Consider the following 25,916-nt stretch of genomic DNA (forward strand, 5'->3'; position numbering starts at 1 on the left):
CCTTAAACCGGGTGGTAGGGCTTTTTTTTTTTTTTTTTTTTTTTTTAAGTTAACCAAGTGTAGTTTGAGATTTTTTTTTTGTACATGTAAACTTAACTTTCAGTATATATTTAATTTAGCATCGGTGTATGAATAAACACAAAACTGTGAGCTTTATTCTCATTACCAAAAGGATGGATTTAGACATGCCACTATCTCGAGCCAAGTATAGGCTGTGTATTAAGGACTAATGGCCCCTTCACACAGCGATCGCGCTAGCGAGATCGCTGCCGAGTCACAATTTTGGTGACAACAGCGATCTCACCAGCGAGATCGCTGTGTGTGACAGCGATCAGCCCCCCTGCCGGTATCGCTGCAGGAAAGGCCAGAACTTTTTTTTGGTTGCTGGTCTCCCGCTGGCCAGCACGCATCGCTGCGTGTGACAGGTGGGAGTCCAGCGATCTGCTGGTAACTAATGTACACATCGGGTATCCAAGGGACATGCGTCCCTTAGATACCAGATGTGTACGTTAGTTACCAGCTTCCTGCATCAGCGCGCTGGTTACTAACGTGGACAGTGACGCCAGGCGCTGCTGTGCTGATCGCTGGTGACGCTGTCTGTTTGACAGCTCACCAGCGATCACATAGCAATTCACCAGCGATCCTGACACATTGATAGCGACTCACCAGCGATCCTGACAACGATATGTGTGACTCCAGCCTAACTCTAGAGCCTGACATATGACTATGGGGCTGATGAAGGGTTATCTGCGACTATTTTATTTTTTTTTTTTTTTTGCTATGGAGCCATAAACTAACAGGCCTGTAGTAGCTACTTACCTGCCCATTCGGCCCAGCACCGATCTCTGCTCCTGTGGCATCACATCGACAGGGCAGCTTCTTTTTCTGCTCTGCTGATGTCACGCCGATAGGCAGCAGAGAAACAGAAGCTGCTGACAGAACAAACCAGAAGAGCTGCTTTGTTGATGCTCGGCCATATGAAGACTCAAGAGCGTTCTGTGAATGCTCAGATAGGTAGTTGCCAACTATGTGCTGTCTCGTAAGATGTTAATACCGGATAACCCCTTTAAGTTTGAGTCAGGAAACTAGTAGAAATAAGTTTAAGAAGTCGAGAAAATTCCAGTAAGTGTTGGGAGTGTATGTAATATACAAGGCCCGACTACAATGTAGCCTCAGGAGGTGCTGGAATTGGATCAACAAGCTTCCATGCACTGGAAACAATAAAACCCTCTATCCAAAACACGAGCTGTGTGCCCCGCTTTTTAATCAAGAGATTAGTGGTCTGTCCAGAAATCTGTGTCCTACGACAGATATATTTGCATCTGAATTCAACCCTACGAGGGGTCCATGTGACTGCACAAAACGCAGAACTGACAGCTGAAGTTTTGCTTTGTGGCCGTTCAGAGCGGTCACTGACACAGCGATGGATAGGAAATATATGATCCAATAACATTTTAGGTCTGATTTACACAGTGACCATCTTGGATTAGCTCAATGTAATCTTATTTGTTGTCCATTAATTCACTTTTGCCAAGATTCACCATGTGCCAAACATCACAACAATCCAATATTTGTAAAAATGGAGACAGATACATATAAAAAAAGAAGTTTTATTCACAAGCTCCAGGTATAATGTCTGGCAATCAGACTCTGGGTGCAATGCTTCTGATGCATATAAAAAAAGGAACCATGCCATACTCACCAACACAAGATGAGAGTTCAGCACTGAACAAGGGCTTCAAATTTAAATTAAAAAGTCCAATCAGTATTTGCTGCAACCCAATTATAAGACAAGTCAGCAGTTTTACCGGAACAGGCGGATGCTTGCGATGCTCCTACACCCAGCGGTGCACAATTACTTCTTGGCAAAAGAAATTTTCATGGAGTTGCTCTGGGTGATCTTGAATCCTTGTAGAGACTCTCTGGCAGCAGCCGCCTGGACCTCATTGTCAAATTCCACGAAGGCTATGTCGTGACGTCCAGGGACGAGACGGACTTCTTTGAAGCCAGGGAACCTTAAAAAAAAAAAAAATAAATAATTATATATATATATATATATATATATTTATTAAATAACGTTGAGCATTAAGGAAGTGAACCAGTGTGGCAGGACGCACATACTAGACAGCGATAAGCTTGTCTACAGTACTGCATGGCCAAAAAACAAGGTCATTTTCAGAAATTTAAAAAGACTAATACAAAAGTGATAACTTCCCTGATACCAGGAGAGGGCGCTAGAGATACTCACTGGTTGAACAGCATGGACAGCATCAGCTCGTTGGTTTCTTCTGGCAGGTTGGTCAGGAACAGAATGTGGTTTGGTGGATTTTCAGATAACTGAGGAACAAGATGTAATGAATATGTTAAAAGTCATCAATTATAGGAGGCACAATACAGAAGACTGCATAAGACAGATGAAACTTAAAAAAGGGGCTGCCCATAGCTGCAGAAAAAAACAAACAAAAAACCACAAAAAAAAACACACACCAGCACTAATCTGTGTGTAAAGTGGTCAGATGCCCTACACAATGAGGGGCGAGATCGCCCATTGCATGGGGAAATGTTGTAATATCATACACGTTGGGTGGTATCAAGTGCAGCAAAAGAGGAAAATACCAGAAGGAACCTTCCTTCCAGGGATTCTTCAGTGTGGCACAGGTTAGAGCCTCTTTATGCTGTGCTATAATATTTTATGAGTGGCGAATTGGCTTGTGCCCTAGTGATGGTGGCACAAATCTCTTCTACACAGTGTAAAATTAAAACAAACTTCTTGTAGTCTGCTCACCGGTTGCATTGGTGCCATTTGTCCTGGCATCATCTGCCCGTGTGGCATACCACCTGGCGGCATCTGTCCTGGAGCAATTCCTGGTGGCGGCATCATGCCAGGATGGTGCATATATGGCGACTGTCCAGCCATATGCATCATACGAGGTGCCTGGTTCATTCCAGGGATGTTCTGCATTCCCTAAAAAGAAAATTTATAAGAAAGATCCAGAACAAAAGCAGGAACAAAACATCAGTAGGAGAACTCACTGGCATCTGCCCTGGTAAGCCTGCCACCATGGGAGCACCAGGAACAATCTTCTTTGCAGCTGCAGCTTCCAGCCCCTTGACTTTCCTCTTCTCCTGTCTCTTACGGTCTCTCTCCACAAAGGTCCCTTTAATTTTAGCTATGATGTCGGAGTCAGACTTTGCATATTGTATTCTCTGAATGAAAAAAAGAACGAACTCTGGATTACTTAGATATTTTTCAGTGCAGATTACAGCCAGACAGCAGAATGGGTTAGTGATGCCCCTTTATGAAATGTAATACCAACCATCGGCTTATCGTAGAAGGGGAATCCTTGCATGGACCTCAGGGCATTTGTTGCACTGCTCACTTCCTTAAAGATGACAAATGCCTGTCCTCTCATCTTCAGACTTCGAGACACCAAGATATCAAGGATCTGTCCAAACTGGGAGAAGATGGCATACAGAGACTTCTTCAACTCTATGGGGAACAGAAAATGTAATGTCAGACTGAGCCGCCATAAACGTCCTGCAACTTATAATCCATGAAGCCAAATCATGCGCCGCAGCTCCCCACCTGCACCCAGAGGACTCAGGAAGGGACTGTCCTGGCCCAACTGGAAACCTTAAGTGTAAGGGACACTGCACAAAGATGACAAGAGGAATCCTATGTGTCTCCACTTCCTTAGAGCGCCAATAACTAAATGATTCATTGGATCCTGGTCCATCAGCCATTGGACAGGTGCCCTGTGTACCATCTCTCACCGTATGGCATATGTGGTTCTTTTGACTAGCTCGCCTGGCATGATCCCACACGTGACATGGCACTAGGCGAATCAAAAGAAGAGCCATGGATACCGGCGGGTCTCCCATCTAGTAGCCACAGATAACAGATGGAATGGGATTTGCAAACCAAATTGCACCAACCATAAAATTTTATTTTAGATAATTCATTGACTTATACCATCCTGAGAATCTAGAAAAATATTATATTATAATATCAATAACATGAAAGCCATTGGCTCTAGCTAATGCCAGATTAAAGAGTCTTAGTCGTTTTGATACTGGAAAATTACTACAGTATATACTCGAGTATAAGCCGACCCGAGTATAAGCCGACCCCCTAATTTTGCCACAAAAAAACTGTGAAAACTTATTGACTCGAGTATAAGCCTAGGGTGGGAAATGCTCCATAGATTATTCCCCCATATGGTGTCCCCAGAAGAAGCTCCATAGATTATTCCCCCATATACTGCCCCCATAAGCAGCTCCATAGATTATTCCCCCATAAGCCGCTCCATAGATTATTCCCCCATATGCTGCCCCCATTAGAAGCTCCATAGATTATTCCCCCATATACTGCCCCCATAAGCAGCTCCATAGATTATTCCCCCATATGCTGCCCCCATAAGCAGCTCCATAGATTATTCCCCCATATGCTGCCCCCATAAGCAGCTCCATAGATTATTCCCCCATATGCTGTCCCCATTAGAAGCTCCATAGATTATTCCCCCATATACTGCCCCCATAAGCAGCTCCATAGATTATTCCCCCATATACTGCCCCCATAAGCAGCTCCATAGATTATTCCCCCATATGCTGCCCCCATTAGAAGCTCCATAGATTATTCCCCCATATACTGCCCCCATAAGCAGCTCCATAGATTATTCCCCCATATACTGCCCCCATAAGCAGCTCCATAGATTATTCCCCCATATGCTGCCCCCATAAGCAGCTCCATAGATTATTCCCCCATATGCTGCCCCCATAAGCAGCTCCATAGATTATTCCCCCATATACTGCCCCCATAAGCAGCTCCATAGATTATTCCCCCATATACTGCCCCCATAAGCAGCTCCATAGATTATTCCCCCATATGCTGCCCCCATAAGCAGCTCCATAGATTATTCCCCCATATGCTGCCCCCATTAGAAGCTCCATAGATTATTCCCCCATATACTGCCCCCATAAGCAGCTCCATAGATTATTCCCCCATATACTGCCCCCATAAGCAGCTCCATAGATTATTCCCCCATATGCTGCCCCCATAAGCAGCTCCATAGATTACACAGGTCAACGAAAAAAAAATTTTTTTCTGGTGTCCAAAATATTTTAATGAATTTGGGGTATTTTTGGGGTGCTGATTCTGAATATGTCATCAGTTTTGCCAGATTGGCTCAAGTTTTTGAGATTTTTGGTATCTTATTTATAGCACTTGTTGGTAAATGCGACGCATCATCTCATTAATTTCTTTGGATTAGTACTTGAACTGAGCAGTTCTCAATATAGTTTTGTGTTAATTAGTGTTCTAAAAGTTTGTTCATAGCTTGATTTTTGCACTAACTTTATGTTGTTGTCTGTTTTCCAGTGAAAAGCATGAACTCATCATGAAGAAGTTGTCTTAACGATCCAGACTCATTCTGTTACATTTGTGGTGAATATACACTGCCAAAACATAGAAGAAACATAACAGACTTCGTAAAAAAAGTGTATTTTGCCTATTTTGGGGTTATGCTTGGGGACCAAGACAAGTTTTGGGCACCACACATAGTGTGCAAAGCATGTATCGAATTATTACGAAAATGGAGCAAAGGACAAAGAAAAAGCTTCAAATTTGGTGTTCCAATGGTGTGGAGAGAGCCAAAAAATCATCATGATGACTGTTATTTCTGTGCAGTGCAAGTGCAAGGATTCAATAAGCATAAGAAACGAAAATGGGAGTAACATGGAATCTGCAAGAAGGCCTGTCCCTCATTGTGAAGATGTGCCTGTACCTGTGTTTACCATAAATAACAGTCATCATGATGATTTTTTGGCTCTCTCCACACCATTGGAACACCAAATTTGAAGCTTTTTCTTTGTCCTTTGCTCCATTTTCGTAATAATTCGATACATGCTTTGCACACTATGTGTGGTGCCCAAAACTTGTCTTGGTCCCCAAGCATAACCCCAAAATAGGCAAAATACACTTTTTTTACGAAGTCTGTTATGTTTCTTCTATGTTTTGGCAGTGTGTATTCACCACAAATGTAACAGAATGAGTCTGGATCGTTAAGACAACTTCTTCTTGATGAGTTCATGCTTTTCACTGGAAAACAGACAACAACATAAAGTTAGTGCAAAAATCAAGCTATGAACAAACTTTTAGAACACTAATTAACACAAAACTATATTGAGAACTGCTCAGTTCAAGTACTAATCCAAAGAAATTAATGAGATGATGCGTCGCATTTACCAACAAGTGCTATAAATAAGATACCAAAAATCTCAAAAACTTGAGCCAATCTGGCAAAACTGATGACATATTCAGAATCAGCACCCCAAAAATACCCTAAATTCGATGAAATATCTTTGGCACCAAAAATGCTGTTGACCAGTGTTATTCCCCCATATGCTGCCCCCATTAGAAGCTCCATAGATTATTCCCCCATATACTGCCCCCATAAGCAGCTCCATAGATTATTCCCCCATATGCTGCCCCCATAAGAAGCTCCATATTGTTCCCCCATATTCTGCCCCCATAAGCAGCTCCATAGATTATTCCCCCATATGCTGCCCCCATAAGCAGCTCCATAGATTATTCCCCCATATGCTGCCCCCATTAGAAGCTCCATAGATTATTCCCCCATATGCTGCCCCCATAAGAAGCTCCATATTGTTCCCCCATATTCTGCCCCCATAAGCAGCTCCATAGATTATTCCCCCATATGCTGCCCCCATAAGCAGCTCCATAGATTATTCCCCCATATGCTGCCCCCATTAGAAGCTCCATAGATTATTCCCCCATATACTGCCCCCATAAGCAGCTCCATAGATTATTCCCCCATATGCTGCCCCCATAAGCAGCTCCATAGATTATTCCCCCATAAGCAGCTCCATAGATTATTCCCCCATATGCTGCCCCCATTAGAAGCTCCATAGATTCCCCCATAAGCAGCTCCATAGATTATTCCCCCATATGCTGCCCCCATTAGAAGCTCCATAGATTATTCCCCCATATACTGCCCCCATAAGCAGCTCCATAGATTATTCCCCCATATGCTGCCCCCATAAGAAGCTCCATAGATTATTCCCCCATATGCTGCCCCCATAAGAAGCTCCATAGATTATTCCCCCATATGCTGCCCCCATAAGAAGCTCCATATTGTTCCCCCATATTCTGCCCCCATAAGCTCCATAGATTATTCCCCCATATACTGCCCCCATAAGCAGCTCCATAGATTATTCCCCCATATACTGCCCCCATAAGCAGCTCCATAGATTATTCCCCCATAAGCCGCTCCATAGATTATTCCCCCATATGCTGCCCCCATTAGAAGCTCCATAGATTATTCCCCCATATACTGCCCCCATAAGCAGCTCCATAGATTATTCCCCCATATGCTGCCCCCATAAGCAGCTCCATAGATTATTCCCCCATATGCTGCCCCCATAAGCAGCTCCATAGATTATTCCCCCATAAGCAGCTCCATAGATTATTCCCCATATACTGCCCCCATAAGCAGCTCCATAGATTATTCCCCCATATGCTGCCCCCATTAGAAGCTCCATAGATTATTCCCCCATATACTGCCCCCATAAGCAGCTCCATAGATTATTCCCCCATATGCTGCCCCCATAAGAAGCTCCATATTGTTCCCCCATATTCTGCCCACATAAGCAGCTCCATAGATTATTCCCCCATATACTGCCCCCATTAGAAGCTCCTAAAGATTATTCCCCCATGTGCTGCTGCAGCATGTAAAAATAAAAAAAAATGACATACTCACCTCTCCGTCGCTGGGTGTCAGATACTCACCTGTCCTGCGTCCATGGCTGCTCACAGCTATCTGCCACGTCATCAGTCAGTGACGTTCAGACTGCAGGGGGCGCGGCGCGCACTAATCACGTCACCGCGCCCTCTGCTGTCTGAAGTCACTGACCGATGACAGACAGCAGCAAGCAGCCATGGACGCAGGACAGGTGAGTATCGCTATACTTACCCGTCCTGACGCTGTCGCTTGAGCCCCAAGCTTCTCTGTGCTCTCTCTTCCTGCATTCAGCGGTCATGTGATACAGCTCATTAAAACTCATGAATATGCGCATATTCATGAGTTTTAATGAACAGCACCACGTGACCGCTGAAGGCAGGAACAGAGAGCGCGGAGAAGCTGGGGGCTCAAGAGACAGCGTCAGGACGGGTAAGTATGACCTGACACCCCCACCCCCTCCGACCCCCCGGTGTATATGACTCGAATATAAGCCGAGAGGGGGACTTTCAGCCCAAAAAAACGGGCTGAAAATCTCGGCTTATATTCGAGTATATACGGTAATCGGGTTATACAGGAGAGGGTTAAAAGCAGGACTGAGAACATTAAAATTTTATTTTCCCCAATGCACATTGCTCTTACAAGTGCTCTGAAGCCCTGTACACCTTCCCCTCCCAAGATACTATAGTACATCGCAGGGAGAACATGGATGTATGGAGCAGGCTCAGGAGCTGAACCCGCTATGTTCTGGGCGGATGCCTGCTGTGCCACACATGGGGTACGTCATAAGTCCTCCAAAGTGGTATTAAGATACAGCCAGATTAGCAAAAAAAAAAAAAAAAAAAAAAAAAATATATATATCCTTCCATAGGCCGAACTACACACAATATACAGGGGGTGAAATAAGTATTGATTACATCACCAATTTTCTAAGTAAATATATTTCTAAGGACGCTTCTGATAATTTTTTTCCATCCTCTGTCTGAAATTATGCAAGGATCACCTGGTCGTAGCCTGTTTATGGTGCAATTGTTTTTTTCACTTTGATTTAATTGGCCCCAACAGTGCTCAATGGAACTTTCAGTAGCTTAGAAATTCTTCTGTAACCAATGCCATCAGTATGTTTTGGAACAATAAGGTTGGAAAGGTCTTGAGACAGCTCACTAGTTTTACCCATCATGAGATGTTTCTTGAGCGGCACCTTGGTAATAAGACACCTATTTATAAGTCATAAGTCAAAATGGAAAAAGAAGCTATATGCCAAAAAGTGTAAAATTACAAAATTTTATTGCGACAATAAAAAAAAAAAAAAAATTTACACATTAAAAATGCAAAATAAGACCAAAATATGCAAAAAGCCACTCACTCAAGGTAAGTAGACTAATATCAAAAAAGCCTATAAAAGATACGAGTAATTTGTGGGAAAGACCTCACTGAAAGAAGTATGGTAGGCTTACATTAATCAGAATACCAAATGAAATCCTAAGCATAAGGAAAAAACACCTCCCCATACAATATTATATGATTTATATCAATATAGGTCCCAAGATATAAATATATAACAATGGAGACTAAATGCAAAAAAGGCTCAGAAAGGAATGTAGCTCAAAGAACAGCAGTGAGCAAAAGAAAATCCACAGAGCAGGCAGCCTAGAGACATAACCTGGTCACCTTGATTATAAGAAAATATATATGTATATAAAGGAGGTGTCCCTATGTTACCTTAAGTGGTGGCGGCGGTAGCCGACACGCGTTTCGTGAGATGCTTTTTCGAGGGGTCTCCATTGTTATACATTATATCTTGGGACCTATATTGATATAATATTGTATGGGGAGGTGTTTTTTTCCTTATGTTTAGGATTTAAATTGGTATTTATTCTGATTAATATAAGCCAATCATACTTATTTCAATGAGGTCTTTCCCACAAATTACTCGTATCTTTTATATTTATTGGTCTACTTACCTTGATTGAGTGGCTTTTTGCATATTTTGCACTTTAATATCGTCTCAATAAAATTTAGCAATTTTACACTTTTTGATATATAGCTTCTTTTTCCACTTTGATTTATGTTTACTTTTAGAAGCTGCCTCTAGGCATTATCTTTTTGGGATTCTATTTATAAGTCATCAGTTGAACCAACTGATATTTTTCCCTAAGCGACAAAATTGCTTTCTAACCACTGAGATTTCAGCTGGTGTCATGACTTTCCTTGGCCTATTGCTCCTCTCATGTGTTCAGTACTTTTCCCTGTATCATTTCTCATTATTACACATAATTAACCCCTTAATGACCGAAGCTTTTTTCAGTTTTGCGTTTTTTTCGCTCCCCTCCTTTCCAGAGCCATAACTTTTTTTTTTTCCTTCAATATGGCCATGTGAGGGCTTATTTGTGGTGGACGAGTTGTAATTTTCAACAATACCATTTGTATTAGCATGTCGGGTAACGGGAAAAAAAATTCCAAGTGTGGTGAAATTGCAAAAAAAAAAAAAAAAAAGTGCAATCCCACACTTTTTTTTTTTTTACTAGGTTCACAAAGTGTTAAAACTGACCTGCTTTATGATTCTCCAGGTCATTACCAGTTCATAGACACCAAACATGTCTAGGTTCTTTTTTATCTAAGTGGTGAAAAAAATTCCAAACTTTGCAAAAATATAAAAAAGAAATTATTGCACAGCTTTCCGATACCTGTAGCTTCTCCATTTTTCGTGATCTCGGGTTGGGTGGGGGCTTATCTTTTGCGCGCCGGGCTGACGTTTTTAATACCACTTTTGTGCAGATACAGTCTTTTGATCACCCACTATTGCATTTTAATGCAATGTCGCAGCAGCCAAGAAGTAATTCTGGAGTTTAGATTTTTATTTATCGCTACGCCGTTTAGCAATCGGGTTAATCTTTTTTTTTTTTTTTTTTTTTTTTTTTTATTGATAGATCGGGCAATTCTGAAAGTGGCGATACCAAATGTGTATTTTTTTTTTATTGTTTTATTTTGATTGGGGCAAAAGGGGGGTGATTTGAACTTATGTTTTTGTTTTTTTACTTTTGGCATGCTTCCATGGGAGGCTAGAAGCTGCCATAGCACGATCGCCTCTGCTACATAGAGGTGCTGCTCTGTTGAAAACAGCTGACCTGTCCCGGCTTTGATGTGGGCTCACCACCGGAGTCCACCTCAAAGCGGGGAATACTGCCAGCTGACGGAATAGTACATCAGCTGGCAGTAAAGAGTTAATGGACAGCCATGATGATTTCTGTGCCTGTGTGGATTGGATGAGTTGTTATGTTACCGACATCTGGTGAGAATTTCATGACAATAGCACCTTTAGATGTGTATTTACTGTCAGAAATGCTTACAAACTAGCTGCTCTGTTTTAGGTGCGACTTTGTTTTACCATGGCTGATCCTCACTCACCGTCCTTCTTGATCTTCTCATTCAGGTTGTTGATGTAGATGGTGTTGTTGGGTCTCATCTCCTGGACGGCCATGTTTGAGGAAGCTGAAAGGAAACACAGATGAGGCGAAACACAAAAGGAGAGTCCCAGTGGTCACACTGCACCCATTATACATGAAACCTGCGGGACTGTGATTACAGCTCTGGAGCACACGGCTGTAGTGCAGAGCGTCCCCCGCCCAGGCCGCACCTGTATGGACACTCCGGGATCCACTCACTGTAACCGCGCACGCCGCACTCTACACAGGACTCAACGATATCCCTCCGCCTGGCCACACCCACCGTGTCACACTATGGCGCCTCTGATTGGTCAGCACATCATGCCTTTTACGTGCGCTCGTCGCCTACGTTCGACACGTGATACATATGCACCAATAATACTCCGCAAAGGGCGAAGTGCCAATCATATGCCGCAGCCACGAGCAGACTGTTAACAACGTGACTATTATTTCATTCATTCTTTACTGTTTCTTTGCAGCATGTTATCCGTTGTTCGCTGCTTTATGGCGCATGGGTGTTTGCATGGCGTACTCGCGGGGAGACTTACGAAAAATGCTTGTAAAGCGCAGCCAATCGGATTTCACGTTTCATTATACAGTCTGAAAAAGCGAAATATGTAACCTGATTGGTTGCTGTTAATAACCTTGACTGGGTTAACCCACAATGTAGCCAATCCTATTTCAGTTTTCATTTTCTAACATCCTGCAAATGTGAAAGCTGTAATGTGATTGGTAGCTCTTTGCAAACTACTCCATTGTATTGTAATGCTATTGTAGCCAATCGGATTTCAGCTTTCATTTTATAACCCACCCTGGAACATTAAAAGCTTTAATGTGATTGGTTGCTAATAGCAACTGCTGTGTTTTCATGTGCAGACAACTGTAAACACCTTCTGGCCCTTAGATTGGACACATACATTGATCTTTGAACTAATAGTTTCTACAAACATAAAATATTTAGGAAAAGTGGAGTAGTTGCCCATAGCAACCTGATAGGTTTGCAGCTATTATATACAGAAAGAAGTATAGAAGGGGGAACTGGTGGCTATGGGTAAGTGATCTAGTTCTATATAATTAAAAAATCACTGGTTTTGTCTATGGCCTGTTTCACACATCAGTTTTTTCCATCAGTTAAAATCCGCTAAAATGGCGGACAACGGATCCGTTGCTATACTGACAACAACGTTTGGCACCAGACCGTTGTTTTAACGGATCCGGCGAAGGAAGAATTTTAAAGGAACCGCTGCCCTGGGATGGGAGAGAGAGAACTGAGTTTAGGGTTAAATTTCCGACACAGGCATTTCTCCCGGGCATGCGCAATAGAAAATGCGGATCCGGCCGGGGAAAATGCGGATCCGTAAAATAACGGATGACCATCCACCATCCGTCATGATCCGCCGTTAATACAAGTCAATGGGGAAAAAAACGGATCCGCCAAGAAAAATGGCGGATCCGTATTTTTTGCAAAACGGCGGATTTTGACTGATGGGGAAAAACGGATATGTGAAACAGGCCTATGTACTTACCTGTGAACAAATAAGATCCAACACCTTGGGACATTTTTTGTATTTAAATGCATATATTTGGGGCTAAAAATCATTTTTGCATTTGCCTTTCATTAAAAATGTTGTACCGTTTGGTTTTTACAGGCTCCTTGTTTCCCTGATCTTTGCTGTCTGCAGAATGAGTTATCTGAGAATCTATCAGTGAGCTCGTTCTCGACAGGAATCATAGAATCATAGAATTGTAGAGTTGGAAGGGACCTCCTGGGCCATCTGGTCCAACCCCCTGCTCAAAGCAGGATTCGCTAAATCATCCCAGTCAGATGTCTGTCCAGCCTCTGTTTGAAGACTTCCATTGAAGGAGAACTCACCACTTCTCGTGGCAGCCTGTTCCACTCATTGATCACTCTAACTGTCAAAAAGTTTTTTCTAATATCTAATCTGTGTCTCCTCCCATTCAGTTTCATCCCATTGCTTCTAGTCTTTCCTTGTGCAAATGAGAATAAAGTTGATCCTTCTACAATGTGACAGCCCTTTAGATATTTGTAGACAGCTATTAAGTCTCCTCTCAGTCTTCTCTTTTGCAAACTAAACATTCCCAAATCCTGCAACCTTTCCTCATAAGACAGGGTTTGCAGACCGGTCACCATTCTGGTCGCTCTTTTCTGAACTTGCTCCAGTTTGTTGATGTCTTTTTTAAAATGTGGCGCCCAAAATTGGACACAATATTCCAGATGAGGTCTGACCAAAGAGGAGTAGAGGGAAATAATGACTTCACGTGATCTAGACTGTATGCTTCTGTTAATACATCCTAGAATTGCATTTGCCTTTTTTGCTGCTGCATCACACTGTTGACTCATATTCAGTCTGTGATCTATTAGTATACCCAAGTCTTTTTCACATGTGCTGTCACTTAGCCCTATTCCTCCCATTCTATATATGCTTTTTCCATTTTTATTGCCCAGATGTAGTACTTTGCATTTCTCCCTGTTAAAAACCATTCTGTTAGTTGCTGCCCACTTCTCCAGTTTATTTAAATCTTTTTGAATCCTCTCTCTCTCTTCTCTAGTATTAGCTATCCCTCCTAGCTTTGTGTCATCAGCAAATTTAATCAGTTTACCCTCAATTCCTTCATCTAAATCGTTGATAAAGATGTTGAACAATACAGGGCCCAGGACAGAGCCCTGTGGTACCCCACTTGAGACATTCTTCCAACTGGATGTGCAGCCATTTACGACCACTCTTTGGTCCGATCACTAAGCCAGTTATGAATCCACCTAACAGTTGCCTTGTCCATTCCATACTTAATCATTTTTTCAATAAGGATTGTATGAGAGACTTTGTCAAATGCTTTGCTGAAGTCAAGATATACTATATCTACAGCATTTCCTTGATCCACCCAATCAGTGATACCGTCATAGAAGGAAATTAAGTTAGTCTGACATGACTTATTAGTTACAAACCCATGCTGACTCTGTTTAATCACTTCATTCTTATCCAGGTATTGACATACATGTTGTTTAATAATTTGTTCAAAGATCTTTCCTGGTATAGAAGTCAGACTCACCGGCCTATAGTTACCTGGGTCCACCTTCTTCCCCTTTTTGAAGATAGGAACAACATTTGCTCTTCTCCAGTCTTCTGGCACTTCTCCTGTTCTCCAAGAATTTTCAAAGATTATAGAGAGGGGTTCAAAAATTTCTTCTGCTATCTCCTTCAGTACTCTGGGGTGTAATTCATCTGGACCTGGAGACTTTCTAGGGCTGCTTTCAACATGTTGCAGTCAGGATACAGTTTTCCACTATAAATCCTTTAAAACTACATTGTCTCAATGACAAAAACGCATTTCGGAAAATAAAAACTTAACCACAATATGTGAACAGAACCTGACTCTTTTATCCACCTTGGTCATAAGTCAGCTGAGATTAAATAAAAAAGACAGATAAAAGTTACCAACTCCCTGTCTGATGGGACGGAGCTCACTGATAGATTATCAGATAACTCATTCAGCACCCAGCAATGTGCAGGGAAGCAAAGAGGCTGTAAAAGCCAAACGGTGGAAAATCTTTAATGTAACACGAATGCAAAAATGACATTAATTTAAGTAAAGAAGATGGCTCCAGACAGAGGTGTCCATATTCTCTTTTATTAAGACAACTCCTGTTCCTATGATCTGTATGTGCATGCTGACATCATAGAGGGGCATCGCCAGCAATGGCCACTCCTGAGCCACAGTATTGTGGTTCTGATAAGTTCTGCTGGACTCAGGCCAGCCATGTGTAAGGCCTCATTCAGATGTCTGTCAGTCTGTGGGGGTAATCACATATCGTGCATTAGCTGATTGCGTGTTTCTAAAAGAAAAATCATACAGACATGTCTATTTTTTATCTGAATTACAGATCAAAGTCACCAATGCAAGTCTCTAAGTCAGTGAGAAACTCAGAGATGGCATCTCAGGCCAGTGTCATCATAGTGCTGTCTGTTTTTCACTGACTGTGATAGGAGAAACTCGGGAGACCTCCATCATCTTTTTCTGAATGTGAAGAATACTGATAAAACACTGGCAGTAAAAAATGACACATGGGCTAAACATGTCATAAGTAGTGATGAGGGAACGTGCTGGGATCAGGTGTTATCTGAGCATGCTCTGGTGCTGACTGAGTGTCTTTAGCGTGCTCGAAAAATATGTGTGAATCGCCGAGGCTGTTCGACACCCACAACACATGCAGATAATGTCTAACAAAGAGGTAATCCCTGCTTGTGAGACATGCAGCCGCAGGGACATAAACATATTATTCGAGCACGCCGAAGATCTGGATGAAGCCTAAGTCTGAGTGTGCAATGGCTGCACAATTCCAGGGGTCAGCGTCATAGTGCTCTATAATCATGCAGTCACTGGCCATGGTCTGCACCGTAGTACCTGCCACTTGTGGCTACCCAGCCTGATCCCAGCTTTTACAGCGAGAGTAAAATATCTTCTGTTACTACATATGATGCTCCTGATTCTACCCGGACCCCAGCATTACTGTATATGGGGGTGTCAGGAGAGATAGCGCTCAGCCAATCATTCAGCTGACAATCTATTTGATCATAGCCTGTAATAATTCTATTTAAGAGGTTATCACCTGAAACTGGACCCAGTTCTCTTCCATAATCTGATCATATTCCTGATATCTCTTTAGCACTCATGTCAGAGGAGGATGGCGCAGCCTGCACAGACGTTATTCATGTGCCACCACCACCACAGGCACCTCCACCGCCACCAGTCCTTTGCCCTTTTCCTCCACCTCAGGTAAAATGCAAGTTCTATAAGAAAGTGGCAGAAAACAGTGACCCATCAGTTGGAGGATGCGAAGAGTTAAAACGGCTGATCAAGAATCAACAGGAACGGTGAGTGATTTTTGGAGGCAGTGATCATGAAACTTTTCCTTTTTGCTCATTCCAACAGGTGACATAAGATTTAACCCACGGCTGCTCTTCACAGAGCAGATCCAGTCTGTGCATAGAAAGCCATTAGAAAAAATGTCCCCACTCAGCCAGTCTGACCCGTGTACTGACGTAGGCCTTATTCACACCAGAGTAGAACAGCCACAGTTCCCAGCCTGAGGGCGAGGGTCCTGCCCCAGACTAACAGCCTCATAGACATACATTACATTATTAGGTCAGGAGAGCGACCGACGTTCCGGGAATTGACGCCATATCACGGGCCATAAAATATGGACACTATATGTTAATGTGAACCTAGCCATAGGGTGAGAGATATTCTTATCTGGTAAAAGAAAAGAGTTACTATCTCAAGAACGGCTGACATTTTTTATAAGCAGTAAATGGCAAAATTGCTTGTAATTACAATAGCCATTTATTAAGATGGAAATTGCCCTTTAATAAAAGAAAAAAAGGTATACTGTTATATATGTTCCTTACAGAGGCAAAATGGAGAGTCTTTTTCATTTTGTCAGGCTCAAGGTGATGTCAATAGCGTCTAACATGAAGGACAGTAGACCATAAGTAAACCTTACATGTTGCAGCAGGTTTACGGCTTTTGTTTGTGAATTGGATTAATCATTTTTTTTGTCTTTTTGCATTTCAGATTTAGTGGACATTTAAAATGGCTTCTATATAACCAGCATATCCCATCCCTTATACAGGAGGGTCCGCAGTAAGTGCAAGAAAGCAGTAAAAATGGGTCACAAAATGATTGGCATGACCCAGATGTAGCATCCACATTGGTAGTCCATAGCCGCCGGACCAGAGCCCTGCAAACCTCATCCTACTTTTCGACATTCCTCTTCTGATTAATAGGCCTAGCGCGATGTTATGTGTTGTGCCTGACCACCTAACCAGAAACAGAGCTGGGTATGCCAGCAGCCACGAGAAGGTTTGGTCCATGGCCGCTAGACCAGCGTCCTCTGAATCTTTTTGCTCAACTCTAGTCACATTTATTAAAGGGTTATTCAGATTTAGATGAATACAGCACATTCATGATAGGAGATTTTGCAACTTATTAATATAAATTTTTTTTTAATCAATTTCTCAATTTTCTGTCTATGGATGGAAACGCATCCTGATCATATGTAGAGCTGCACAGCTCATTACTGTGTACGGGGATTGCTCCTGTGAGTTGGACATGATCAAGTAGAGACTTTTTTGGCCTTTGGATAAAAACAAAAATGTTTTCATGCATATATAGGAAGAAGAGGGCTCTAAAAAAACACATACACAAAGTAAATGAGAAAGTTTCTGAACTTATTACACATTTTTATTATTTAATAAAAGAAAAAAATTAGGGCTTATTTAGACGTCGGTTCTTCTCACGAACGAGAAAAATGGACGGATTATTCTGATAAGAGTGTGGTCAGAGTGTCATCAGTTTTTCTCTTGCAGGGAGAAAAAAAAAAGTTTCTCCACCTTCTCCTTGATGACAGTCCTTGAAAACTGGATCGCACTCGGGTGTCTGATTTTTCACATATGCATAGACATGCATTGACAATTTTGATCCGACCTGCAGATCAAAATCGGACATGTTTCCTCAATTTTCCACAGACCTCTCGAAATTACAGACACGTGAGTGGCCACACTTATATCACAGGTACTAGTGCTATCCGTCAAAACCATGGACAGCACTTGTAAGTCTGAATGAGGCCCCATACTATTAGAAGTGGTGCCGGTCAGTTATAGGCTCATTCACATGTCATTTTTTCTCGTACATGTCCTATTCATGTTTTTTTGATAGAATCTCATACCCTATATAGTCTGTGGGGCTGATCACACTTCTATGTATATTTCATGTCTGAGTAGTCCACAGAAAATCACAAAGTTTGATGTCCGATTTTGATCTGAGTCTCGGATCAATCTCACTCACCAATGCAAGCTTAAGGGTCAATGAAAAATAGGACAGTACTCGGATGCCAGCCCTGTGCCTTCTGTTTTTCACGGACTGTGTGATATGAGATGGTTGAGAAACCTCCATCAGTTTCTTTTTTCATCTAAGAAAACCTGCTGTAACTCAGACCAAACTCTGATGGTGAAAACGGACACTGACTGGACTCTGATCAAAGACACTATTACGTAATAATAGTAGTGCTGTCCGTTAGCAGTACATAGTAGTAGTAGTGCTGTTACTACATAGCAGTAAATAGTAGTAGTAGTGCTGTTAGCAGTACATAGTAGTGGTAGTGCTGTTACTTAACAGTACATAGTAGTAGTAGTAGTGCTGTTAGCAGTACATAGTAGTGGTAGTAGTGCTGTTAGCAGTACATAGTAGTAGTGATGCTGGTAGTTAGCAGTACATAGTAGTGCTGTTAACAGTACATATTAGTAGTGCTGTTACTTAGCAGTACATAGTAGTAGTAGTACTGTTACCAGTACATAGTAGTAGTAGTAGTACTGTTAGCTGTACATAGTAGTGGTAGTAGTGCTGTTAGCAGTACATAGTAGTAGTGGTGCTGGTAGTTAGCAGTACATAGTAGTGCTGTTAACAGTACATAGTAGTAGTAATGCTGTTACTTAGCAGTACATAGTAGTAGTAGTAGTGCTGTTAGCAGTACATAGTAGTGGTAGTGCTGTTACTTAACAGTACATAGTAGTAGTAGTGCTGTTAGCAGTACATAGTAGTGGTAGTAGTGCTGTTAGCAGTACATAGTAGTAGTGATGCTGGTAGTTATCAGTACATAGTAGTGCTGTTAACAGTACATAGTAGTAGTGCTGTTACTTAGCAGTACATAGTAGTACTGTTACCAGTACATAGTAGTAGTAGTACTGTTAGCTGTACATAGTAGTGGTAGTAGTGCTGTTAGCAGTACATAGTAGTAGTGGTGCTGGTAGTTAGCAGTACATAGTAGTAGTAATGCTGTTACTTAGCAGTACATAGTAGTAGTAGTAGTAGTAGTACTGTTAGCAGTACATAGTAGTAGTAGTGCTGTTACTTAGCAGTACGTAGTAGTAGTGCTGTTAGCAGTACATAGTAGTGGTAGTGCTGTTACTTAGCAGTACATAGTAGTAGTAGTACTGTTAGCTGTACACAGTAGTGGTAGTAGTGCTGTTAGCAGTACATAGTAGTAGTGGTGCTGGTAGTTAGCAGTACATAGTAGTAGAGTAGTAGTAGTAGTGCTGTTAGCAGTACATAGTAGTAGTAGTGCTGTTACTTAGCAGTACATAGTAGTAGTAGTAGTAGTACTGTTAGCAGTACATAGTAGTGGTAGTAGTGCTGTTAGCAGTACATAGTAGTAGTGGTGCTGGTAGTTAGCAGTACGTAGTAGTAGAGTAGTAGTAGTAGTGCTGTTAGCAGTACATAGTAGTAGTAGTGCTGTTACTTAGCAGTACATAGTAGTAGTAGTACTGTTAGCAGTACATAGTAGTGGTAGTAGTGCTGTTAGCAGTACATAGTAGTAGTGGTGCTGGTAGTTAGCAGTACATAGTAGTAGAGTAGTAGTAGTAGTGCTGTTAGCAGTACATAGTAGTAGTAGTGCTGTTACTTAGCAGTACATAGTAGTAGTAGTACTGTTAGCAGTACATAGTAGTGGTAGTAGTGCTGTTAGCAGTACATAGTAGTAGTGGTGCTGGTAGTTAGCAGTACATAGTAGTAGAGTAGTAGTAGTAGTGCTGTTAGCAGTACATAGTAGTAGTGCTGTTACTTAGCAGTACATAGTAGTAGTAGTACTGTTAGCAGTACATAGTAGTGGTAGTAGTGCTGTTAGCAGTACATAGTAGTAGTGGTGCTGGTAGTTAGCAGTACGTAGTAGTAGTGTTGTTAGCAGTACATAGAGGTAGTAGTAGTGCTGTTACTTAGCAGTACATAGTAGTAGTAGCAGTGCTGTTAGCAGTACATAGTAGTGGTGGTGCTGTTACTTAGCTTTTATGAATGGGTCACCGAGGAGGATGGCAGGTACAGGCTAAGCCACCAGAAAACCAGAGAGGTTGGTAACTAAGCGGATTGCAGACCCCTGATCCTATCCACACAACAAGCAGTAGCCGTGGAGTGTACCTACGATGCCCTAGACGCCTCGGCACAGCCGGAGAGCTAACTAAGCCTAAAGCAAGAAATCTAAACTGCCCCGGAGCAGACCCCAAAAGGAATAGATAGCCCCCAAACATATATTGTCGGTGAGACAAGATGAAACACAAACGCAGGCAGAAAAATAGACTGAGCAAATGATGGGGCCCAAACTGACTAGATAGGCTAGGAAAGGAAAGACACTGTCTGTAATCACGCAAAAAACCCTGAAAAATCCCACACGTCTGATGTACAAAAAAACACTGAAGTCACACGACTTCGCCCCCACTATATCAGCACTCTGGTATGAACTAGAAGCAAAGCAAAAGAGACCAATATAACGGGACTGAACAAACTGACACAAGCAGTAACATATGGAGCGGTGGTCCAGCACAGCCCCCCAGAGGAGCAAGCTGAACCCGCACAACAAGCAGAGAGAGACAAAAACAGATCAGATGCAAAGGATTAGCAAATAAGCACTTAGCTGAGCAACGCAGGATCAGGGCAGGAGACATCAGACCTCAGAATGCACAGGAAAGAAATCACCAGCAGAGAATGAAGTAAGTCTGCAGATTTAAATACTCCAATCAGTAACCCCAGACTTCCAATCGTCATCATCATCATCAGGTGTCAGACCTCTGTCAATCTGGAAAGCTCCACTACCTCAAGTAACCACCGGAGGGAGCAGGGGGAGCTTCGGCTCAGAAGTCTGAGCCAGGGAATTCACAACACTTAGCAGTACATAGTAGTAGTACTGTTAGCAGTACATAGTAGTGGTAATGGTGCTATTAGCAGTACATAGTAGTAGTGGTGCTGGTAGTTAGCAGTACATAGTAGTAGTAGTGCTGTTAGCAGTACATAGTAGTACTGCTGTTACTTAGCAGTATATAGTAGTAGTAGTACTGTTAGCAGTACAAAGTAGTGGTAGTAGTGCTGTTAGCAGTACATAGTAGTGGTGCTGGTAGCTAGCAGTACATAGTAGTAGTAGTAGTGCTGTTAGCAGTACATAGTAGTAGTAGTAGTGCTGTTACTTAGCAGTACATAGTAGTAGTAGTAGTGCTGTTAGCAGTACATAGTAGTAGTAGTGCTGTTAGCAGTACATAGTAGTGGTGGTAGTGCTGCTAGCAGTACATAGTAGTAGTGGTGCTGGTAGTTAGCAGTACATAGTAGTGGTAGTAGTGCTGTTAGTTAGCAGTACATCGTAGTAGTAGTGCTGTTACTTAGCAGTACATAGTAGTGGTAGTAGTGCTGTTACTTAAACAGTACATAGTAGTGGTAGTAGTGCTCTTAGTTAGTACATAGTAGTAGTAGTGCTCTTAATTAGCAGTACATAGTAGTGGTAGTAGTGCTCTTAGCTGTACATAGTAGTGGTAGTAGTGCTGTTAGCAGTACATAGTAGTAGTGGTGCTGGTAGTTAGCAGTACATAGTAGTAGTAGTAGTGCTGTTAGCAGTACATAGTAGTAGTAGTAGTGCTGTTACTTAGCAGTACATAGTAGTAGTAGTAGTAGTGCTGTTAGGAGTACATAGTAGTAGTTGTGCTGTTAGCAGTACATAGTAGTAGTGGTGTTGGTAGTTAGCAGTACATAGTAGTGGTAGTAGTGCTGTTAGTTAGCAGTACATAGTAGTGGTTGTGCTGTTGGTTAGCAGTACATAGTAGTGGTTGTGCTGTTGGTTAGCAGTACATAGTAGTAGTTGTGCTGTTGGTTAGCAGTACATAGTAGTGGTAGTGCTGTTAGTCAGCAGTACGTAGTAATAGTAGTGTACCTTTTTATTCTTTTCCTATCTACAGACAGGCTATACATTTTAGATATACTGACGTACAGCTGTTCGCAGTAGTAGTACTGCACATGTCAGTATGTCTAAAATGTATAGTGCAAAAGAAAACCCTTTTTTTTCAATACGTCTTTCATAAATAGTGGACAAAAAAAGGGGGGGGGGTTTGCACATCCAAAGAAATTGCAATACGAGGTAAACCCAACAAAATGTAGCTAAGGAAATATTTTTTTTCTTACTATGTCTTATCCATTGCTGCCCTATACAGTACGTGTGGACATAGGATTTTCCATTTCAAGCGTATACGACGTCCAACGAAATGCAAAGTATAACTGTGAACTGAGCCTAAACAGGATGCCCCCCAAAATCCACTTGATTTTTTTTTTTTTAAATAAAGGTTTGTTAGAACAACGTATATCACCCTGATCCACATAATGTCCTGGCAGGTGCGGACTTGTTGCCTTGTGGATGGCAGGGGGAATACTGAGCAATAGCCAGGAGGTGACACTCGACTACATCGTACAAGTGGCAACTTCAAGAGGATACACCGTCCACGGGGAGATGTTCTCAGGTGAGCGTTGTCTGTGGGTATATTACTGCTCTATGCCTGTGAGTAATACAGGAGGGAATTTCATAAGTAACAATTACCCTGTAGGGCAGTGTATCTCATGCAGGGAATGCATATTCTCCACGGCTGCCCTGACATTCTGACAGCTGCCCTACATATATCTTTGGTGATAGATCCCTAATAAGTGAATGTGTATAGGATCTATTCGATCCTGCTCTCTGATAGGTCTCTAATAATCCTTCCTGCTTTATAGGGTAAGAAGTTCTGAGTGCCATAGTAGACACTAATTCTTCTTTCTGTCCCAGCTGAAAACATGTCCCGCCTCGCAGAGGAAGTTTTTGGCTGTCACTGTGAACTACTGACAGGTGGAATGGAAGGAGAGAACAGAGAGAGAATCCTGGGTCACCTCACTGCCGGGCTTCCTGTCCTCATCCCGTATCCTTTTCTATAGGAACACATTAAAACGACTGGCCATGCGTCTCCTTTTACTATTCCTCTACCTAAATTTACTCTCTTCAACTTAACAGTATGAAGATAAATCAAAATAAAAAATGGATGTATTCTATAGGCAGCTTACTTCTTTTTAGCCACTAGGTGGCAGCAGTCATATATAAAGTAAAAATTAACCCTTATCACGTTGCCCAGCCATAGACCAGCGTGATTTATAGCCCTAGATTAACATTTCATTTGCTTTGGATATTGAATTTTATCAGAAATATTTGTGTACTTAAGTATTTAACAGCGTGTACAGATATGATGAGGACTTCAATCACGAGCCTTCCCAGAGAGACGGACATCGGGCACACTGGGCAGTTATTTCAGGTAAGGAAATTATTAATGGCTGACAAAGTTCTGCACACACCATATGTGCACGATGGTTTGCAACTTTTTCCAGTTTATGCAGCTCTCACCAACATATGTGCTGCATCCCACGGCCTGAGACATGTAGGGCTCACTTACATGTCCGTTTTTTCCACGTACGAGAAAAATGGACTGATTATTCTGATCAGGGTTTGATCGGTACGAGTGTCATCCAACTTTCTCATATTTGGAGAAATTTTAAAAAAAAACGTTCTCCACCTTCGCTATTGTGTTAGTCCGTGAAAATTTGATCACACTCGGATGTCATCTGAGTGCAGTCTTTTTTTTTTTCACTGACCAGTAGACTTGCTTTACCAATTTTGATTCGACCCCTCGGTTCAAAATCGGACATGTCTGCGATTTTCCGCTGACTTCTCATTCCGTGAACAATCACAGACATCTGAATGGCCCCCTACCCTAGATTATCACAAGTACGAGTGATATTTGGGGGAAAACGTGGATAACACTTGTACACGAAAATCTGACGTGTGAATGAGGCCTGACTATTACACGTAAATTATCCAGCTCATGATCTGACATTTATTAGGAGAGTCCCTCTTAATCATTACAACATTTATGTATATGTAATATTCTCAAGTCTGGCGTCCATTGATAGCATCATACTTTATACTCAGGGGTCCTTCTTGGAATACAGAATGGATCCTTTGATCCTGACCCTGACGGCTCCGGACTGTTCCTGCCACTACCCGGTGCCTCCACTCTCAATACAGATGACATAGAGCAACGCTACCTCATCGCGAAGCAAGGCAAGAGCCGCCGCTACCAGCTGTGGGAATACGAGTCATTGAGCCGCAGCAATAATCAACTACTTCATCTGGACCCCAAGAGAACTTGTGATGGCAATGTGTATGTGGTTCCCGAAGGGGGCTTACAAGCCGGGCTGTGTGGCAAAACTTTGCTTCTCAAACACTGAAACATAATATTTCTTAAAAAGGCCGTCACTATTAGGTGCATCATTTTTAGGCGTCCGATTTTCACGTTCGAGTGCTGTCCGTGATTTTGATGGATAGCATTCGTACCGGTGATAGTCAATTGGTCCGAGAAAAACTCAGATGACATCACGGACATTCACATAGGAGAAGGCTGAGAGACTTTTTTTTCTCTCCACATACGAGAAGAACGGATGACATTCGAAGCACACTGGGATCAAGGTCTGATCAAACTCTAATCAAATTCCAATCAAAATAATTAGTCCGTTTTTCTCATATGTGAGAATAATGAAGATCTGAATGAGGCCTTAGAGTATCGGGTAAAATATTGGCTCCATATTCTGATTTCAAAAGATTTTCCAGAAATAAAAGATCAAGACTTCAAGCATTTCCTATTTACATCTCTATAGGTAAAAAGTGTGTAAAAAACTATTACTCATCCTTCTACGATTATCCACCTCAGCTGTACACAGGACTAGGTCTGTAGGAGCATCCAGCCACTGCATGTAAGGCCCTCTTCACACCTCCGTGTTTCCGATATGTGTGGCGTCCATTTTAACACATACCAGAGACACATACACATGCACACTCATTATAATCTGTGGGGCTGCGCACATGTCCATGTTTCCACACAGACCGTGTGACCCACACATAGACATGTCTGTTTTTTCTGGCAGCATGGATGACAATATATGCCGCACACATGCACACGGATGACATTTTTAGATGTTAAAGATTTGCAAATATAGATAGATATCCATGAGATATATAATTAGTGCCTTGAGTGTGTAATTTACTGTACGTGTATTAACCTAATAAATAAATGAAAAAAGTGACGTGAGGTCACCCCCCCCCCAATTTTTTAATAACCAGCCAAGGTAAAGCATATAGCGGAGAGCTGATATTATGAAACTGGGAAGGTCTTAGTTATTGGACCTTTCCCAGCCTAAAATTACCAGCACACAGCCACCCCAGAAGTGGCGCATCATATAAGATGCTCCAGTTCTGGCACATAGGGTGGATGTCAGCTGTGATCTGTCCAAAAACACAGTTCCCATCAAGCCCTGGTGTTTGTAATGGAGAGGGGTCTATCAAACACCCTCATTACTTACACAGTAATTAAAAATATACCCCCAAAAATACTTTATGTAAATAAACACTCCCTGACAATTTCCCTGGTTCACCACATTATTAAAAAATAAATAAGTCAATAAAATCCTGCTAAGTCCAATGTAGTCCAGCGAATGGAAACCTGAAAAGAAAATACACACAAAACACAGAGAAGTAAAACAAAGACACTTCCCCTGGTTGTCACTTTATTAAAAGAAAAGTCTTTTGTCCTTCACCATGAGTCTCCATAGTCTTTCCAAACAGTCACTGCCGGGTCACGCTGTGCGAGACCCGGTGGCACTGAACAACTATGATATCATTAACGTTACCGCTCATATAAATCGACCGGGTCTTGTGCAGCACGCTGCGTGACCTGGCGGTGGCTGTTTGGAAAGACTATGGAGCCTCATAACCAGTGTTTGTAGCCTTTGTATGGAGGATTTGATGGACATCCCT

The 25,916-nt window shown here is 42.1% G+C and overlaps 2 protein-coding genes across 5 annotated transcripts; one reads left to right on the top strand and one right to left on the bottom strand.

Annotated features, from left to right (window-relative positions):
• Positions 1-1,592: 1,592 nt before the first annotated feature.
• On the bottom strand, positions 1,593-11,553 carry SNRPA (small nuclear ribonucleoprotein polypeptide A). 2 transcript variants are annotated; one of them, XM_073549260.1, is made up of 7 exons: positions 11,395-11,553; positions 11,166-11,249; positions 3,318-3,490; positions 3,034-3,207; positions 2,786-2,965; positions 2,249-2,337; positions 1,593-2,015 (listed from the first exon to the last, which is right to left on the bottom strand). In XM_073549260.1, exons 2-7 carry the CDS (start codon positions 11,236-11,238, stop codon positions 1,856-1,858), a joined length of 849 nt encoding a protein of 282 aa, XP_073405361.1. In that variant the 5' UTR covers positions 11,239-11,249; positions 11,395-11,553; the 3' UTR covers positions 1,593-1,855. The 2 variants fall into 2 exon arrangements, with proteins under 2 accessions (XP_073405361.1, XP_073405362.1); XM_073549261.1 differs by having other exon boundaries at positions 11,326-11,463.
• Positions 11,554-11,576: 23 nt separating this feature from the next.
• ACTMAP (actin maturation protease) lies at positions 11,577-24,735 on the top strand. Of its 3 annotated transcripts, none has more exons than XM_073549259.1 (7): positions 11,577-11,642; positions 15,888-16,095; positions 16,796-16,864; positions 22,418-22,542; positions 22,845-22,974; positions 23,282-23,361; positions 24,036-24,735. In XM_073549259.1, exons 2-7 carry the CDS (start codon positions 15,893-15,895, stop codon positions 24,332-24,334), a joined length of 906 nt encoding a protein of 301 aa, XP_073405360.1. In that variant the 5' UTR covers positions 11,577-11,642; positions 15,888-15,892; the 3' UTR covers positions 24,335-24,735. The 3 variants fall into 3 exon arrangements, with proteins under 3 accessions (XP_073405360.1, XP_073405358.1, XP_073405359.1); XM_073549257.1 differs by lacking the exon at positions 11,577-11,642 and adding an exon at positions 11,662-12,254; XM_073549258.1 differs by lacking the exon at positions 11,577-11,642 and adding an exon at positions 11,665-12,254 and having other exon boundaries at positions 23,291-23,361.
• The last annotated feature ends 1,181 nt before the right edge of the window (positions 24,736-25,916 follow it).

The sequence above is a fragment of the Dendrobates tinctorius genome, unplaced genomic scaffold (assembly GCF_039654945.1).
Source record: "Dendrobates tinctorius isolate UK_male_01 unplaced genomic scaffold, ASM3965494v1 ptg000158l, whole genome shotgun sequence".
Classification (NCBI taxonomy): Eukaryota; Metazoa; Chordata; class Amphibia; order Anura; family Dendrobatidae; genus Dendrobates; species Dendrobates tinctorius.